Here is a 21,155-nt window from a genome sequence, read left to right as displayed (position 1 = left end):
TAGCCAGTATCGTCGTTGCGCCCACCTTTTTTTCAGAAGTGCAAAAGGCCTCAGACACATAAACATATGTGCCCCAACTAGTCAGCAAAATTAAGCCATCAGGCGCTTGATATTTGTTAGGAAAGCGTGAGAACTTCATAGAAGGCGTTTTACAGGTCCAAGGTGTGTTTATGTCTTTTAAAATATACTAATAGCCATCCTGACACAAGAGTATCGTTGTACTGTGTGTCTAATGTTAGAGAAATCATCCCCCTACTTTAGTTCATATGCTAACATAGTGAGAATCTATATCATGCTTTGAAAATGTGATACGTGTAATGTGATCATCAAAGAATGTGATTTTAAAAACTTATTTTTATGCTTTAAAAGTATGTCAGACTATCATTAAACACTTATTTGTATGTCAGCTGTCAGTTTCCACTGTGAGGAACATAGTGACGAAATGGAAGACCACAGGCACAGTTCTAGTTAAGGCCGGAAGTGACAAGTCAAGGAAAATCTTAGATAAGCAGAGGCGAAGGATGGTGAGAACAGTCATAATCAACCCAAAGACCTGCAACATCATCTTGCAGCAGATGGAGTCACTGTGCATCGTTCAACCATTCGGCGCACTTTACACGAGCAGATGCTGTATGCGAGAGTGATGCAGAGGAAGCCTTTCTCCACCCACAGCACAAACAGAGCCGCTTGAGGTTTGCTAAAGCACATTTGGACAAACCAGCTTCATTCTGGAATAAGGTGCTGTGGACTGATGAAACTAAAACTGAGTTATTTGGGCATAACAAGGGGCGTAGTGCATCGAGGAAAAAGAACACAGCATTCCAAGGAAAAACTGCTATCTACAGTAAAATATAGTGGTGGCTCCATCATGCTGTGGGGCTGTGTGGCCAGTGCAGGGACTGGGAATCTTGTCAGAGTTGAGGGACACATGGATTCCACTCAGTATCAGCAGATTCTGGAGACCAATGTCCAGGAATCAGTGACAAAGCTAAAGCTGCACCGGGGCTCTCTTACAACAAGAGAACGAACCGAAACACTGCTCATAATCCACTAAGGCATTCATGCAGAAGAACAAGTACAACGTTCTGGAATGGCCATCTCAGTCCCCAGACCTGAATATTATTGAAAACCTGTGGTGTGAGTTAAAGAGAGCTGTCCATGCTCAGAAGCCATCAAACCTGAATGAACTAGAGCTGTTTTGTAAAGAGGAATGGTCCAAAATACCTTCAACCACAATCCAGACTCTCATTGGAACCTACAGGAAGCGTTTAGAGGCTGTAATTCCTGCAAAAGGCGGATCTACTAAATATTGATTTCATTTCCTTTTTTTTTTTTTTGTGGTGCCCAAATTTATGCACCTGCCTGATTTTGTTTGAACAATTATTGCACACTTTCTGTAAATCCAATAAACTTCATTTCACTTGTCTAATATCACTGTGTGTGTCTCCTATATGATATATTTAACTGACATTTTTTTATTGTAACAACCAGTGATTTATACAGGAAAATAATGACTATTACAAGGTTGCCCAAACTTTTGCATCCCACTGTAACTTCCAGTCTCATTTTGCTTTATACATTTTAGTCTTAGACAGTGAGCTGCTCGACATGAGTAGGGACTCCACAATATTCTCATATAAGGAACACAACTCAGCCGCATGTTGGGGATTTTTACAATTAACATGTAAATGCATCTTTCGGTAGCTCAATCCTATCAGAATATACCAGAAGGTCCTCCTCAATCAGGTTAGACCAATTTTCCCCTCAAATATATTATTAATCTAAGGCAATTTGCCCAAATTTACAGATAAAGAGATACAGGAACATGATCAGTAAGAGCAAAATGCTAATTAATGCTCATAAACTCTAATGAGTCCTGAGCTGTGCAGATACAATGATCTAACCATGATGTTGTGTGCCATGCTTCTCTAATATGTGTGTATATTATCAGGCAAAAAGACTTTACTGGAGAGATTTAAGCCATTATCAGAGCAGCACTGCAGTAAATGACTTGCAAATAAAGATCTACCATCAGATACATCCGCATTCCGACGCTTGCCCCAACCTGATGCAGAAGCCGGGTCGCCTGGATTCCGCCAGAGATTCCGCAGGAGCCGATGCTGCTGTCTACATTGGCTTACTCTAACCCTATTTAGCTACCCCTGGTGCTTGTAATGGGTTTTCATGTTGTTACAGTGTGAACATTTATGTGCTTTTTGTACTAAGGAGTTTTTGTTTTCTGTTCTCATACTGATCCCCTATAAGGAGCTCAGTCTGAGTGGAGTTCTCTTTTTTTCTCCTCCTCTTGCCTACTGTGTTGTACATTTCACTGTTTTTCTTTAATGCTACCTGTTCTGACCTGTCTCCCCGGTGTGATGTTTTTGTAATGTGTGTGTATGATTGAAAGGGGTCCAATTTCGCTGCAGTCAACTGCAAGCGTCAAATAAAAGCTTCATCATCATCATTATCATCATCGATCAGGGGACGACGGTTGGGCACGCAGGCCCTTTTCTACTGTGAAGGAAGCCGCCAGTGCTGTCGGCTCCTGTGCGTCTTCATCCTCCCATCTTAATATTCTACGTATTTTTCTATTCTATATTCTAGTTTTTATATTTTTACAATGCTGTCTCCCTGATTTTTTTTGTTGTTGTTTTGCAGATTTGTCACACGTTTCAGATCAATCACAATAGACGAAGATAACATGAGTAAATATAAATTGCCGTTTTAAATAATGATTTCATCTATTAACAGAAAAAAATCTATCAAAACCTATGTGGAAAAAGTATGTGACTCAAAAAAAATGTTGTGCCACCCCCTTCACTGCCAAGTTTTCTTTTCATTTTTTCTTTTATATTTACTTTTCCTTCTTTGCTCCCATTTATAAATTTTATAATCATTTAGTTTATGATACTCGTGATAATCTGTCAAAGACCACATCTACCACATTTTCTTAAAAGATTCTCTCTCTGGTGTGTTGATTTACCTCCTGTTACTACGTCTAAAGGTCAATTCTAATAAACACAGTTAAAATTAAAGGCAGGTATGTTGTTGCTGCAACATATCTGATTTATAGCAGTCTCAGATTTAATATTATCAGCATGTTGATGGGACTGAACAACAGACAGCCTTCCAATTTCCTACATTTTTTTTTTCTTTTTCTGTGTGTGTGTGTGTGTTTGGGGGGGGTTGTGTGCTTTTTCATTTTGTGTATTTTAATTAGCTTACAGCAGTTCTTCAATTTGACTTTGAGGCAAAAGTCATAGGTTAGGTATGTATCCGTATTAAATAATTACTCTAGGGTGATTGCAATTAAAAGAGATAGTGTGGCGGACCACTAGGTGGCTCCACTCACACCCAGGGAAGTGTTGGGGTGGAGGTTTGGCACTTTTTGTATGTGGAGTTGTTGTGAAGCTGTTAATAAAGAAGTTGGAGTGAGACATATTGAGACCTCTCCTGTCATCTTTACATACCTCCACAATAGCAAGATTTTATAAATGGACTTTGACCAGGCAACTTACTTTCCTCTGAGGTGAGCTGACATTCTGCCACACTCCATGGTATGTACGTATGATTTGATAAAATTCCTGTTAATGATAATTTGCAATGACAGTAATACCTAACAATTCATAATATCTTACAATTTATTTATTTATTTGTATTTATTTATCTCTTTCTATATTTGTATTAGTTTCTGATGGTGGTACACAGTGACTGTTTTTACAAAAACGGCATTAATACAGATAATTGATATTAAGTATACAGTGCAATTTATAGCAGATACGTTGTACAGTAAAATGACTGCTTACACATTTCCTGAATGCTTCAAAAATCCAAGCTAAATAATCCCTTAGAAAAAGGAAAGATCTCCTAAACACACCACTGTGTCTTTTTCTTTTATTCTTATTTAAGTAGACTTTGCTGATCTCTGTAATACTACATCAATTACATTTTTTGTTTTTTTGGTTTTTACATAAGCCAAAAATGAGGACATGTATCTTTTGCTGGGTTTTTCTTTGCATCCTGTTGTATTCAGGTAATGTATATTTAACATACTTGTAACAACTTGTAAAAGTTTTCATCAAGATCTAATGGCATCACTAATACTACAGTATTGATGGTTTTTCATATGCTAAGACCTACATAAATCTTAAGCACTTGCTAACATGATTTCTTTGATAACTATGCTGTATAATTATGTGCTTACATTTCTACTCTAGATAATGGGATTGGCCACCACACTGCAAATTGTGTCTATTTTAGAACAGCCTCTTATATGAGCATTATGTCTAAAAGATATTTTTAAAAAAGAAAAGAAAAGAAACTGACATGATATTGTTTTAAATCTGTTGGGTTTATATTACCATGCACCCACTTCGGATACTACCAGTCAATACATTGGGTGTTATTATCAGAAATCATTTCCATAGATATGGGCCAGGAGGGACCTTCTCTACCTCCTAGTTTGTTCAGAAGGTTGTTCTCATCCATCCAGATGGAGGATCACTAACAGGAGCAAGGGAAGACTCCAGAATCCACTCTGGCTGGAATCTGGTGAATACAGCAGTGTTTACAGGTAAGACCATTTAAATGGACAGCATTTATAGAATGACTATTAAAAGTCAGCGAGTGTCAATAATGTTAATGTGGTTATGTTAGTAATACACCGAGTGCTAATATAACAGCTGTAAGATGCATTTGTAGATATTATTACGTGTTTTACCGTCTTTATGGTGCTAGCTTAAAGTTACGGTGTAAATGTTAGCTTATATTGGAGGAAAGCTGTTACTGGTTAAACGATGTTAGGACAGAAATATTAGCTTCTGTCATGACTGATGAAGTTACTAGTTAATAAAGTTTCCAGTAAAGTGTTTAATCGCAGCCAGATCACAGAATCAGGATTGAGTCAGGCTGCATCAGCTGAATCTGTTATTTGTAAATATCAGTATGTTTTATTCAGGTGTGGGGAAAATACATAAGAGTGCAGCGAAGCGACGTACCAGATTAATCCCTGTCCAAAGGTATCATACTTAAATCGGACTACTGAACCTGCCACATCAGCCTTTTGTGAGGTCTGTTTAAAGTCGACTAAAAATGAACTGCAGGTTCCTGAGAGGTGGACTGTGAGCACAGAAACACATGTTCATACATACAGCTGTAGCATATGGAACGCCAGGACTGACATAATGAATTAATTAAATACACCATTAAATAATTAATTAAATATGGCAAAAAAAATAATAGGAAATAATTAATTAAAATGGAAAATAATTAATTAAATTAATATTTTTGACACGTTTAATTAATTATTGCCACATTTACATAATTAATTAATGTGTATTTAATTAATTGATTTTGGCACACTTGACTCTTTCAGGTCTCACCATGAAATAATTTTATCTGTCAACCTCACCAGTCAAACTCAGGGGGCGGGGTTAACACTGATCGAGTCAAAACCATTGCTTTGGCCTGGTGGCCATCATTTTTAGAAGGCATTTCTGCACACAAACAACCAGCATGTGGAAACTAACTGAACTGTACTTTGAAAAACCCTGTTTGTGTGTCACCAAATATAGTTTTAATGTTTTTTAGCCGAGAATGTAGGGGTTTAATCTTCAGATATCTGGTCGGTTTGTCAAGATACAGCCTCTTTACAAAAGTGTGTCGATGATTTCGGAGATGTCTGCCCAGCTCAGTCTCACAGCAAAGCATGGGATAGACCCGCTCGCAGACACAGACCTTCAAAGTAAAACAGGAAATTCACAAACACAAACTCAGAGAGACAAACAAAGCACCAGGGTAACGACACAGGAAATAAACCTAGAACTGGAAACCCTGACAATGAAACCTACATACTAATAAAGATAACCATGAAGAAATTAAACATCAGATCAGCTAATAATAATAAACACAATGCCAAACACAAAACACTGGGTCAATGACCCAGCACCATGACAAAACCATTTTGAGCTCCTCTTGGGTTTACACATGATCTGAACTGATCTGATGCCGTATGCAATCAAGGTAAGCCATCCCTGTGTTAGTAATGCCCAGTGTTTATCTGATAAACATAAAGGAATGTGCAGCAATGAACGTTAGAAACTGGTCCAACCAGAATGTCTGTTTTGCAGTAACTGGTTGATACTTGTCTCAGTTTTTGTTTCCTGCTCGGCTCCAGTGACTCATTTCACTTTAACAGCGACACTTTGGATTAGTTTGGATCACTGTGTCTGAGTCTAGGGTCTTTATCTGTGGTAAGTCTTTATGTTTATTTGTTTGTTTGGTTTCTTTTGATTTTGAGTCAGAGAACAAGTAGAAATCTGGGCCACCAAAGGGCTGTCATTCTTTGTGCTATGTGGGCCATGTGTAAGCACATTGTGTGGGCCAGATCTGTGCCATGTCAATTTTGCTATGTGGGAGACTGCTGCTGATTCGTGCAACATAAAAACAACAAATTAGTTGAAAAAGTTTTTATATGAAAATGTCTTCAGCTGCTTTTTAAAAGAATCAATGGAGTCTGTACAGCAGACAATGGGGGTGATTAGATTCTTGGACATATCAAATAACAGAAACAAATTTGGTTTGAATGCATTATTATTATTTTGTATAGTTTCTCTCAACACAAAAATGCCCCATTCATTTCATGTCAGCATTTTTTAAAGAAAAGTAGTGATATTTTACATTTTTACTGTTTTCCATTGTAGGCTAATGCATGAAATTCTTGTCTTTTTGCCACTTATATTCTGGCGTCCCAAGAGTGATTTATATGGATGTGTGTGTGAAACTATTTTTAGATCAACATCTGATTCATCAATGAGCACATTTATTATGCAAACTGCACCAACACGGAAAACATCACCAAAAAAAAATAAACACAACAGAACACATGAAATATGTATACATTTGAATCTGAAACATCCAGGCTTTGAATATGTGATGTATGTCCGTGTTTGGGAGAAAGAGATAAATGGATCTCTTTGTGTGTGTGTGTGTGTGTGTGTGTTTTCTCGATTCTTTGTTGATGTGCTGAGAACAAACAACCAATACTCAGAACAGGTCCAGTTAACAACAATAATTTATTTTAGTACATATATGTGGGACATCCACATGACACCGCCCAAAGCGTGGTCCGGTGGATCTCAAAGAGGAAGCACTTTGATACACAGTTTTATATGTCAGAGTTCATGCCTCTTTATGTGTAAGCAGAGTATATTTATCATCCATCAGTTACAGTTAGAGACAGCTAGATATGATTCCTTTTTTGTTGATCTTCTACAATTACTTAAAAATCTATCTTAACTGCCTCTCTCCTTGCTGTTTCCTGTTCTTAATATGAGGCCTATAATAGTCTATGACACATCCTGAGTACATCCTGTTCTGCACAATTTTCAGTCTTGCTAAACAATCTAATGACCTATGACACAGTTTATAACTCAAAGACGGCCTTTAATATACTGACCTGTTATTAAATGCATAAAACAAAATACACGGCAAATAAGCGCTAGAAAATATATTTTCCCAATAGTGTGTGTGTGTGTTGGTGGGGGTTGGGAGTGTGTGAGAGAGCATGTATGTAAATCTGTAAATATGCACTGATCATTTAATGGGGTGAAAAAGATCATCTTAGCAGATATGTTTGATGTATGTTTGAAGAGGTGCTTAAGCCAAAACATGGCCTCTTATTCAAAAGGAAAAACTGATGTTAGTGTGTATATGTACCTGGCTTGTCCTCTGAATGAGGCAAATTCAAGCACATTAAAAGGTAACCAGACAGCACGTGTAGAAAGCGATATTCCAGTGTTTCTCTTTAAAAACCACACACCAATATTTAAAATGGCCAGTTATGCCGTGAGAAAGCTGAAGCTCTTTCACTCAGAAGAGAGAAACATTTTAAAGACCCAATGCAAATATACCATGTAATAATTTTTTACACCCTTATCATTTCATTTGATGAAATGGGTCATCCAATTACTGAAGTGCTGCTCTTAAATACACACACCAAGAAAGCTGTATGCACTATACACAGTGAGTTATATTTGACACCTTTCACGGACATAATGTCCTTGTTCACAACTCCTAAACAAGGAATTCACAGCATGTAGGATGTTGAAGCACATTCATCATGTTAAAAGACAGCTTTGACTTAAATGGACAAATGAATCAAATTGAAAGTTTAACAAAATTCCAACCCGTCCTCACTTTATGAAAAGAACTGACCTTTGATATCAGTAACTATAAAGTAAACACGCGTTATTGTTTAACAGAGGGTTGGGTTGAGAGTGCACATAGTTTTATTACAACTTACTTTCTTTGAGCTGTGGTGACTGTTTTGAGCAGTTCGACAGGTATGTAGACTTTTACCATAGAAAGCTAAACTGTACTTAGCCTAAGTTTTCTAGTAGGTGCTCATAATACATAAAATCACATTGATTCCATTAGCATTAACAGTTAACAGAGGCACAAAGAGTGCTGTAAGCATCAAGGAGCGAAAGTAACATAATTATTATTTCTGGATACTTGTACATTCATAAATATTTAAAATGTGTACTTTTAATTACATGCTGTTATTAGTTGCTACTTCAAGAGTTTACAATTTGAAACAAAATCCCTATCTTCTATCAGCATTTTATAGACAGTAAGTCTATTAATTGCAAACAGGACAAAAGAAACCATGACCTATGCACAGACACAGCTTTTTGGTTGAGGAGGATATACTGAACTCAATGTTACTTGTGTCTCTTGTCTCTCTACTTTCATCGCTCTATTATTTTGATCTCTTTATAAGCAGTTACTGGTAAGAGTAGATGTTGGAATCAGACAATGAAAATGGGACAGAAAAAAATCACCAATGTTTTATCATTGTTTATCAATAAAAACTTACTTTTGTGCTAAATTTCACAGACTTAGATGTAGAACTTTTATTGTCATTGTATAGTTACTTGCACCATTCAATTATGTAACAAGACCACAAGGTGTGAAAATAAAAGACAATATACAAAAGAAGAAGAAAGAAATACATAAACACTATGTACACTCAAATATAATAAATAATAAATAAATAAGGGTGGACGGGCAGCACGGTGGCACGGTGGTTAGCACTGTTGCCGCACAGCAAGAAGGTCCTGAGTTCAATTCCACCATCAGGCCGGGGTCTTTCTGTGTGGAGTTTGCATGTTCTCCCGGCGTTTGCGTGGGTTCTCTCCGGGTACTCCGGCTTCCTCCCACCGTCCAAAGACATGCAGCTTGTGGGGATAGGTTGATTGGATAATCCAAATTGTCACTAGGTGTGAATGAATGTGAGTGCGAATGGTTGTCTGTCCCTGTGTGTTGGCCCTGCGACAGACTGGCGACCTGTCCAGGGTGTACCCCGCCTCTCGCCCTATGACAGCTGCGATGGGCTCCAGCGCCCCCCGCGACCCTGAAAAGGATAATGGACGAATGGATGGGTGGACGGGCTATGAAAATTGCACATCTGCTAAAATATTGCACACAAAATTGGTCCAAAAAACATGTCATTTTCAGCTTTTTTTTTGTAAAAAGATAACAATGTTAGCCTTTTCTGCAGCTATGGGGCATATATGGTATCACTCTTAGCTGGAAGCAGTGCTTAAACAATGGAAAAAAACCAATTTTGTCCAAAAACCTCTCATGTTTAGCTGTTTCCCTCTTTTTCTTTGGTCATTTTAGCCTTTTTGGCCAGGGTGAAGGGAGTATCTGTCATCAAACAAGAAGACAGCCGCATGTAGCTATGATGATGTTTGCTAGTTCACCTTACATGCATTAATGTAATAACATGGTTAGCCTACTCAATGTAAATTACACACAAACAACATTAAGCTACTCACGCAGAGAAGAACGGCTGCTGCTGCATCATCATCCGTCATCATTTCTGCTACACTGGCAGGGCTAGGGGCCAGGACTCTACTCTTCGTGTTTTTGGGGGATGTTGCTAACTCCGGGTCTGATAACAGGCAACCCACCCGCAGTAGATGCGCTCGGTGTGAGGTCTCGCAGCAAGCTATCAAATACGGTGCATTTCTCGGCTTTTAAAAAAACAAACGCTATGCGTCGCCAGGTGTTTCATCGGATTCGAGGTTACCTCCTTTGACAGTATCACAGTATCAGCTTAAAGCACTTGTTGCTGCTGAGTTTGCATATTTTGCTGTGAAGTACAGCCAGACTTTTGACCGCTTCGCCTTGGGCATTTTTAATCTGTAGCTCTGCTCTAAAAGAACGTACGTACCTGGCCCCGCCTACTATCCTCGGAAATGTAAAACGATTGGCTAGAATCTAAAGTGTATCACAGCTCAGGAAAAAAAAGCACCGACATAAAGTACCGAAATGTGCGCCGCTTTTCGGTCTGGTTATTACCGTTTATGTCAGATGGCACCGGACACCGGTACCCATCCCTAATGTACACTCAAATATAATAAATAATAAATAAATAAGGGTGGAAGGGCTATGAAAATTGCACATCTGCTAAAATATTGCACAAAGGAGAAAAAAAAGGGAGACCTTTGATTTAGTAAAAAGTGCTTTTGTTATTTTGCTTGTAGTATAATGACTTCGTAAAGATGAGTAACTGGGCTGTGTCCAGATGACATGTTTGCTCTCATCAAGAGCTAAGAAGAAAATGTCCAGATTTCCTGCAATGTTCTTGATCTCTCTTGTTGCTGTTACTCCTGGAAAGGAGCACATTTCTAAATGATTAAAAATAAATTTTAACATAATTAAATACTTTTTTCAAATGTGATATTACCGTGACACTCTACAAATCAGTCTTTCACGGTTTCATTTTTTTCTATCGGAGAATGGCTTAATATAAAAAGTGTGTGTTTACTATGCCCCCCCCCCCCCTTTTTTTTTGTTGCAGACATCTAGAATGAGTCCTATGAAGAATAAACATCTCTTGGTTTTGCATCATGTTGTTGCCGTCCTCCTTTTTCTAACACAAACTTGTGGTGGTAAGTTGCACACAAACATTTATAAAATACACAATTTAAAGTTCTTACCTGTAGTCTTTCACAGATGATGGAAACACACACTGTAACAGCACCAGTTTATGTTGATGTAGTTAAATAAATCAATTACATATCTTGCTCAGACTGATCTTCACAATTACTAAACTGCTGAACTGTATGTGTCCCTAAATTTGTTAGGTCAGCATCAGATGATTGGTCCAACTCAGCCAGTAGTGGCCATGATTGGTGATGACATCATGTTGCCATGCCACCTGGAACCTGCTGTGGATGCTGTTGACCTGACTGTGGATTGGTCCAGAACTGACCTCAAACCTAGATCTGTCTATGTGAGGCGAGAGGGTGTGGAGCTTCTGACTGAGCAGAATCCTTTGTACACAGGAAGAACATCACTCTCTGTCAACAAACTGCAGTGTGGAGACGTTTCATTGAAACTCTCCACAGTACAACTCTCTGATGCAGGAACATACAAATGCCTTGTACCTAAATTTAATGCAGAAACTGTGGTGATGCTTGCTGTGGGTAAGTTTCATTAAATTTAGATTAATTTCTTCACTTTGCAATTTAGATGTGAAGAAAGACTTTAAGCAACATAGATATTGAGTGGATAGGTACAAGTTAATTTCAGTCTATATACAGGAACTTCGAAAAGAGAAAATGGAATAAATAAGTAAGATTATTAGAATTTTGACCAGTTAGATTGAACAGTTGATGTCACATAGCATTGTGCGTCTCTATAAGCTTAAAAGGACAATTTGAGTTAAGGTCAATAAGAGAGACATTTGGGCGAACTGTAACTATTTTAAGAATCTTTTTTAGATATATATTTTGGCAACTACATTTCAATATTTTGTCTTTCATTCTTTTCTTTGTAGGTTCAGTTTCCTCACCAGTCATAGAACTCACTAATGTCAAAAATGAAATGGTGTTAGAGTGTAAATCTAATGGCTGGTATCCAGAGCCTCAGATGTTGTGGGTGTACAGTGAGGGAAAACCCATTTCTGTTGAACCTACAAAGATTGTCAGAAGTTCTGATGGCCTCTATACTGTCAGCAGTAAAGTGACTGTGGAGAAAGGACAGAGCTACAGCTTCACCTGCAAAGTTCAACAGAAGAATATCAGTCAAATCAAAGAGACACAAATCCATGTTTCAGGTAGAAATGCTTTTTTATGACTCACATTAATTTTCAGTTACAGAAAGTAGAATCTAGAACATTTTGTCTCCTTGTATTCACAGGTGATCTCTTTATGGTCCAGTCTAATACTGCTGTTCACATTACCATCAACTTGGCTGTCTGTTTAATAAGCGTCGGGACAGTAATATTCCTAATATGGAAATGTGAACAAAAGAAAATCAGTAAGTTCAAACTTCATGGTACTTTTTACCCCAACCTTAAATTATCATCAGGCCTTTTTAATGTCTGGTTTTAATGTAACTGCCTTTAAAATTAAGGGCTAAGAAGTACAAACGTGATTCAAATAAAAATGACACAAAGACATAAACAGTTATGTTAAAGGCGCTCGAGGGAAAACAGTGGTTAGAAACTGCAGAAATTACAGCGATTTACTAGCAAAATTGGAGGCTCTCAGCAACTTTACTTTTATAAAGGAATATAACCCTGTGTCCTGTGTTGTAAAGAGATGTGTTAAGACATGCAGAGTTGGTCCCATCAGTGCAGACTGACTGAGATTGCAATATCTTGACTCTCTGTCTGCATTTATAAACTAAGTGTCAATTATTGGCAAGTGGTTGCCCGTCTGTCGGAGAGTAACTAGACTTCCTTCAAGTCACGCTGTGATTATTTGTTGGCAGTTTGCATCCCATTAGCAACCTGTGCAATTGCCTTGTGATCAGAAGTGGAGTATAGACCACCATCAACCTCTAGAAGAACACCTGGTTGCCACAACCACCTGCTGAATGTGTAGAAATTCCACACGAGGAAGTTGCCTTCCTATTGTTTTCCTCTAGTATGACTGAGACATTTTGGGGGCAAAGGTAAAAATATTTGAGGAAATCACCCACTGTAAAATTATAGTTATAGCAACAATATAAATGAAAACTTTTTGTGCTTTATCCTTGTTGTAGGAATTGCAACCAAAATGTCATGTTCTCACTCGTTTACTCATATAAACAAAGCAGTGAAAGAAAATTAAACGTGAAAATTAGATATGCATGAATAGATGTGATTTTGAATAAAATTGGCCAAACCTCTCTGACTCACATGTAGCATTTTCAGTACATCTAATGTTATTTTAAATATCCTTCATTTGTGATTTCTGAACATCTATTTTCACTGAATTTTGAAATACATCTGAAAGTCAGTCCATCTCAAAAGAAGACTTTGTTCTAGACTCTACATTCTTGTTGGGTGGTAACCATAGTATCAGTCTCTATAGTAATGCTTCAAATGTTTAATGTTTATTTCCATTTATATTTGATTACTGGTATAGTAAATTCCTGCAATTTTACTCACACAGAAATCAGCAAACAAGATGAGGATGAAAATAAACCACATCAAACAGAGATGGAGGAAATATTACAGAGAGAACGTGAGGAAAAGAAAAGACTTGATGGTGAGTTGCAGAACAAGGAGGAAGATTTAAAACATGTCAGACAAACCATTGAAAAACTGATGGAGCAGAAGACATCTCTGAAGAACCAGAGAACAAAACTCAACACACTACTGCAGGAGGACAAGGCAGAGATGAAAGAGGTCAAGAAAAAGTTGGAGAAAGACAAAGCCCCAACTTTTGACAAAGAGAAAAAAATGAATAAGCGTGAAGATAAAAAAACTGACCTGGAAAAGAGAACAGAAGTACATGAAGAACTGTTAAAGATGACAGAAAAGCTAATGGAGGAAACCGAGAACATTATAATCCAAATGACAGAAAGAAAGGGAAAACTAGAAATAGACAAGGAACAAATTATTAAACACTTGAGAAAGAAACAGGAAGACATAGAAGAGATTAAGAAGAAACTGTCAGAGAAACAAGCGAGAAACAATGAACAGGTGTGTAAGTTTTTCTTTAAGATATTTCTTGCTAAAATCACACGTACAAACTGTCGTGTTGTGCCTTCAGTTGTGAACCTAAAACGTTTTTTTGCTTTTCTTCCTCAGCGCAGGACAGAGTAACACGACAAATAAAACATGGATTTTTCTGTTTTTTTTCTCTTGCTGTCATTTTGCAATGTGATGCCTAATGTTTCTTTATTTGTTTGCTTTAAATTTATACTATATACGTTTAAACAAGAAATGCAGTTTTACTGTATTTTATCATAGGAGATTTTGTTATGATAAAATGTATCAACATTTTTGTGATCCTTTAAATCTTTTGTCTGTGTGTAAGTAAGAATTACACTGTGAGAGGAAGAAGAAAATATGTCTGTATTGTGTTATGATCAGTGTTGTGTTTGTTTTGTGTAACTCCTCCCACCAGAGGATGGCTGTGGGTTTTTGTTTTCTCCTTTTCTCTCTTAAGAGGTTGACACCTGGGCGTGCCTGCTGGGGATCTGGGTGGAGTCTCGGCCTATCCTCGGATTGGATAATTGACTAATAACCTCTGGTTTTTAACTATCCGATGACAGCCACCTGGCCCCCTCTCTCCGAACCTCCACCACTCGACCAAGAACCTGTGTGTTGTTTTATTGTAGTGCACACACAGAAAAATAAAGGTGCCAACTGGAACCAAAAGTGGTTCTTTAGACTGATGCCATAGAAGAACCTTTTTTGGTGCCACAAAGAACCTTTCAAACAATGGTTCTTTGAAGAACCATTTCTTTCAGTGGTTCATTGAAGAACCATTAAAGGTTCCCCAAAGAACCATCAAGAAATGGTTCTTTGGGGCACCTTTAATGGTTTTTCAAAGAACCTTTTAAAAAATGGTTCTTTAAAGAACCATTTTTAAAAAGGTCCTTCAAATGGTTCTTTAAAAGAACCATTTTAAAGAACCTTTTTTCAGTGGTTCTTTAAAAAACCATTTCAAATCTTTCAAAATAAAATGCACCATAAATTGAATTTGAGTAGGGTAAAATAAATACGAGCACAGCATAGACATATATTAATGGTTTATTGCCATTTTGTAGTTACCAAAAGACAAAAAGGCATTTTAACACTCAACACAACATCACTACTAATACATGTCACATATTAGTGTTTTAAACAGTAATAATTAAATATATTTGCTATACTATAAATAAATATATATAAATACTATAGCTACAGATAACACAACAAATAATACATGTATTGTTTAATTAATAAAACATCAGAAAGTGATAAAACACAATAGAAATAGCAATGGCTTCATAACAGACCAATAAATCAACACATTTTCATCAGCAGATGTTTGCATGTTCAGTAAAAACATTTCAACAACAAGTTTATGATTAAAATGATCAATGAACTTCAGCCTTACGCTATGTAATGTACGTTTCATGTTGTACTCATGGTCCTTTGTTAGTCCAGTTTAGGACAATGTCTCTGACGTATGTTTCATATCAAATATATGTCATATCAAAACAAGCCCACACCTGCAGTTGTTTCAGTTTTTCACTGGTGTTCCCTGGTGTTTCCAGTCACTCAGGCGGACATCCATATCAGCCAACCAAACGACAAGCTCCTCCCTTTGTGCTTCAAATCCCTCCCACTCTGAGACAAGGAGCTGAAAGAGAGAGAAAAGAGTCAATTATAAAGAAGAGAGAGAAGTGAAACCCTCCTCAGAAGGTCTGACTCGCATACCTGCAGTTGACCTGTGATGGACTCCAGTTTGGTGTTCACGTCATCCCTTGCTGTTGCCAGCAGCCGAGTCTGCAGGGTGCCCTGGAAGAGCTGAGTTAATGTTCGACTCCTCCTGGTCAGGCTCTCCAGCTGGATGAGCCGAGGTCTCCCCTCTCGCCGCTGCCTCTGAACACAGAAACACAAATTGCATCTGAAGCAGGAGGTGCAGATTTTTTTTTGCTATTCTTTTCTAAATCCAGGCTTGATCACGTGGAGGTATTTGGAAAAACTTTTTTGGCCAGTGGACGACTGTTGTCTTGCAGAAAGTCAAATCAATCAAACATATGCGATACACAATCAATTCACAAGAACACATTATAAAAAATAAGTCCAGTTCTTGCCTGATTTCAAGTGAAATCTGCATCAAAACAGGGTGACAGAAGTAAAACGAGTGCACAAAGCCTCACTTTGTAAAAGCCTGCTATTACAGTTCTCCTCTATGCAGACGACTTTCCTGTTTTGAAGGCACAACTTGGATCTGCTGTACGAATCTTATGGATACACACTAAATGAAACAATAGTGTGCATGACTCCAGATTCTGATCCCTCATCCTAATATGGTCCCAACATAGCAACAGCAATAAAGCAAATGTTGAGGCTTCAAAATACAAAGTCCATAAACCAATGGCTGACATGGGTTTTATCATAAGGGTGATAAATATACAGATTTCAGTCTGTCTCAGAGATTTGATGTTCATTTACCTGCAGATGCACTATACGTACCTGCTCTGTGGTTTTTCACAACATTTTGCACATCACTATTTAATACAGGAAGTAGGTGAACTAAAACAAGTCATCTTTCTTTGTGAGAGGACCATATTAATGAAACAAACCTCAATGACATCATAGGGAGCCCTAAAGATGCTCCTGCTGCTTCTCTTCCTCCTCATCCAAAGCTTCCTTCTCCTTGTCCTCGCCTTCCATCCAATTGTAATTCAACCTAATTGTGTTTCTCCCCCTTCTCTTCCTCATTTTGTTGGAGCTGTGAACACAATTAATGTGAATCTGGATTAATTTGTGCAAACAAGAAAAATCTACAGCTTTTTGGTTAGAGGTGCTCTTGTGATTTAAGCCAGGTAGAGTAGATTTATGTGTTGATGCTGCCTGCTTCAGCTGAGTGATATTTACACCCTGGCTGGATTACAAACTTTAACCATGTGCTGAACTTTGGCCCAGCGTTATAATAATGTATAATGTGTATAATGTGTATGTGTTAGTCCCCATAGGGAAATAGTTCCTCTGCATTTAACCCATTCACCCAGTGAAGCAGTGGGCAGCCATCAATGCAGCGCCCGGGGAGCAGTGTGTAGGGACGGTACCTTGCTCAGGGGTACCTCAGGGTAGCCGTTCAGTGGAGTTGAACCCCCGACCTTCCGATCATGGGGCCACCACTCTACCTACTGAGCCATCCCTGCCCGTTAATACCTCTTGTTAGTATAACTACCTCTTCTTAGCTTGCATGTATGATGTATGATGGTGGGTAAATGAAATATACAAAAAAATTAACTATATTACAAAAGAACATCTATCTTGGAAACATCAAATGACCGGAGCATAACTTGTCAACTAGTCCGAAAATAAGTTATACAGGAACAGTCAAAGACACACCTTTTCATGTCACATTTCTATTCATTTCTATATAATTCGATTAGACAATAAAGAGTTATCTAATCTAATTATTCATTCAAAACTCTTATGCATAGCTGTATTTTATACAGCTCATACAGAATTCAAAGTACAGGTTCATGTGAGTATTTAATGTACGGCTCAGATCTACAGAATTTCAGAGATTCTAGAGCAGACACAGAGCTCACGTCACAACAGGCTTCAGGCGCCATTTTAGTGACTTTAACAACATATTAATTTTAATTTCGGTCTAGCTGACATTAGGTTATGTACGCAGCACTCAATTGAACCACATATTTTAGAAGCCAAAGGTTCAAATTAGCTGGGAGCAGCTTCACTTAATTATAACAGTGGTTTTGTTAGGAAAACCGTTGGATACTAAATTGCGCTGACGTCAACGGCTAACGTATCTAGCTAATCGCTACTGTTAGCACAACATCAACAGCAAGCTACAATGACGAGTAACAAAAACAAAACAGTAATAAGGTTTTAATGAAAATGTTTTACCTCTTCTAACAGTCCCAGAATCCACAGCTTCAAAGTCCAGCAGGTACTGAAGACTGTTATCCGTTTCGCTGTCACCGTCCGTGAGTTTTTTTTCCCGAAGGTCAAGGCCCGCCGCTCGCGCACTCTGTCTGCGCATGCGCATCCCAACGACTGACCCCCTCCGTCCGCTCCCGGGAGATTATAGTATGACGTGTTCTGACGTCACTCTCTCTCTCCCTGTCATTTATTTGGCTCGAAACACATATTAACAAATTGCTCAGTGATGAACAACTACTCAGATCATTTACCTAAGCAGTGTGCTTTGTCAAAACGAAGTGTGTGTTCATTACACTGACATTCTGTTCTGCAATTGTTATTTACTTGTATTTTATAATTTGACTTTACATACTGCTGGGTGGTTTGTAAAGTTTACAATAACTAGTATTATCATTATGCTATATTTTCAAAAATATATAATAATCTCAAAAGTAATGCCTTGGAGTAGAAAATAGTAATGCTTTATTAAAATTTAAAACTAAAGTACAGTATTTGAATGTGTGTATTGTGTCTACTGCTTGTTAACTGACCATATTCATAATGTGTTTGTGGGGTTAGGGGTGTGTGTCTGTGTGTGTGTGTGTGTGGGGGGGGGGGGTTAGTGTCTTTAGGCTTTGGCCCCCACCCCTGCCACCAGTATATTTTTAAGGAAATATTTCTGACTTTTATTTGAATATTCAGTTTCCTACCATCTTCTCTTAAAGGGTAATTGCCAGGTAACCCGCCCTCTCCCTTCGCACACACATGCACACAAAGAAAACACACAGTATAATTCACAGCCTCATTATAGTGAATAAATATTTATGCCATTTACACCATCAAACTTAGATAGCTAAGGATGAAGAACCTTTTGTTCTTTAAAGAACCATTTGTAATAGACGTATGATGGTTCTTTAAAGAACCATGAAGACATCTGAAGAACCATTTAAGAACCATAATTTTTCTGAGTGCAGTGTAGAGTTTTCACGTGTATATCTGGTGTTGTTATGTCCATTTTTGTAAGTAGTTGTAAGTAGGTTGTCAAGTCGCGATCACGCTTTGTTCACCTGATGTATATCCTTCACTGCCGCAGCCTAGTAGGCGTGAGAAGCCATTTTTGTTAAACAAGTTTTCTCCTGTTTTGTCATTAGAAAGCTAGGTAAGTGACTTGTCTTTTGTTTGGCTTCTTTTTCATTTGGTGTAGGGAAGCGTAGGGACCACTAGGGAGTTTTGTTTGTTGTTTTTGGCATTGGTCACTGCCGACGAAAATAAATGGCTGCTTAACACTTTAAAAGGTATCGTTGTTGGTGTTCTTGCTTGGGTGGGGAGTGAGTGGGCAAACTTCTTGTTGCGTTTATTTACTCGCCTGGACTAAAAACGTAACAATTGTCGTGAGACCTGGGGTAGAATGAGATTGAAGTCCCCCCCTGGCCGCCTCATCATCACAGCTAAGAGATATTGAAGGTCTTAATAGTCAGACTTATGTGAGTAAAAGTGATCAAAGTTCTAAAACAGAGCTTTCATCTATTTCCTAATAATTAAGCATTTTATTCTTAATCAAGATAAATAAAATACAAATGTAATTAATATACTAATGACAAACATAGTTTGAGTAATAGAAATAACTGTTTTAATGTCTGAGTTTTGTGGTGAAATGTGTGAGTGCTCATGAGCAGCTTCAACCGTGGCAGTTTTGTGTTTCTAATAACAGGCCTCACCAAGAGTCTGACCTTGGTGTGTGTGTGTGTGTGTGTGGTGCAGGATGGGGGTGAAAGTGACAGCCTGGGGCCAATTATATTAGAAAATGTCTGACTACAAAATGTATGATTCAGTAAAATAAGTTATTAAAATAAATAAATAAATAAATAAAAATTAAAAAAGGTTAATTAACAGATTTTAAAAAGGTTAAAGAAAATATCCCTTTGTATTTAAAACAAAGAGGGATTATGCTGCAACAAATGTTCAAGTTAAAATGTTCCTCAAATTCTTCATGTTAAGAATAACAAAGAAAATGCAATGAGTTGATTTCAAAGGTTTAAAAAGTACAAACTTTGTGTTAAATCATGTAAGTCAGACAGACAGAGAGTGACAGATGTGTGGTGGACAGCGGATCATAAAATGTCAACAACTTGATTGGATTTCCAAAATGTGAAGATGTGATGCCCAGTAGGAAAGGGGGGAGAAAAGGGTGAACAGGTATAAAAATGAGTCTCTTTTACCCAGAGTAAAAGAGACTCTGGGTTCTTCCCTTTTGTCTTCTGTGAGATGAGCAGTTCAGAAAATTGGATCTAAGAGGTGAAAATTCTAGCAGGGACACTAAAAAGGGTAAAAGTCCAAAGTGTGAATTGATTTTGGAATTTATATCTGCTAAAATATCTGCTCAGTTTTGCCTGTTAGATGGTTAATTCAGAAGGATTTTGAGTTACATCATACTTCCACTCAATGCCCAGCTGCTCTGCTTTCCTGTTTGGTGATTATCATTAACTCAGAGCATGGGGATAAGATAAGAACAATCTCAGCATTAGCTCAGAAAATGTTTTTTTTAGATTAGTTTAAGTGTTTTGATTATTGTTATATACTGTCCATCAACAATATAACGGTGTTTACTTTTTGCTCAGATCATTTTTTTTTCTCCACACTTACATTACACACTTACCATGTCATTATTTATTTTACACTCATGCATACATTAAACTCTAATAATACAAGCACATCGTCCAGCTGATATACAGCATAATTAGGTCAGCAGTTTCTTCCTCCAACACTTCTAAATACGCTTGCAATGCTGGAATTACAATTGCTGAAATATCCTATATTTGCTATTATTTAAAATAATTTTATAAATTTTATGTTTGTGAGTGCATAAATACCTGAAGTATTTTGGAGATGATTTGATGTGGTTATTCTGCAGAATTTAATTATTAGATTATTTTCAGTTTTGAAATCTAAAGCAAAAATAATATTTTCACAGAAGAATTCATAACTGCAGACAGAAAAATGCTAGAACTGATTTATGGTGTAACATAACCAGTGACTTTCTTTTTTTTTACTTTGTCTGAGAATTGCAATTAATTATAATAAAACAAAAACAAATGCAAGAATGATCAGCCCTAAGTATATATTTAGGGCTGGATCAGATTACCATGAACCTTATGTTACTTATGTCTAGGATGCTAGGGGCTTCCTATGACACACTGAGTGTCTCTTCTTCACTTATCTTTTTTCCAGTCACCATTAATTATTATTTGTTATC

General features: G+C 37.5%; 1 protein-coding gene across 1 annotated transcript; it reads left to right on the top strand.

Moving 5' to 3' along the window:
• The first annotated feature begins 6,170 nt into the window (after window positions 1-6,170).
• Window positions 6,171-14,289, top strand: LOC113018293 (butyrophilin subfamily 3 member A2-like). Its single transcript, XM_026161346.1, has 7 exons — window positions 6,171-6,251; window positions 10,871-10,961; window positions 11,157-11,498; window positions 11,852-12,130; window positions 12,214-12,333; window positions 13,455-13,987; window positions 14,096-14,289. Exons 2-7 carry the CDS (start codon window positions 10,880-10,882, stop codon window positions 14,108-14,110), a joined length of 1,371 nt encoding a protein of 456 aa, XP_026017131.1. The 5' UTR covers window positions 6,171-6,251; window positions 10,871-10,879; the 3' UTR covers window positions 14,111-14,289.
• Window positions 14,290-21,155: the final 6,866 nt, after the last annotated feature.

The sequence above is a fragment of the Astatotilapia calliptera genome, unplaced genomic scaffold (genome assembly GCF_900246225.1).
Source record: "Astatotilapia calliptera unplaced genomic scaffold, fAstCal1.2 U_scaffold_56, whole genome shotgun sequence".
Lineage (NCBI taxonomy): Eukaryota > Metazoa > Chordata > Actinopteri > Cichliformes > Cichlidae > Astatotilapia > Astatotilapia calliptera.
The sequence above is the reverse complement of the archived record's forward strand: the minus strand, read 5'-3'. Positions and strand labels throughout refer to the sequence as shown.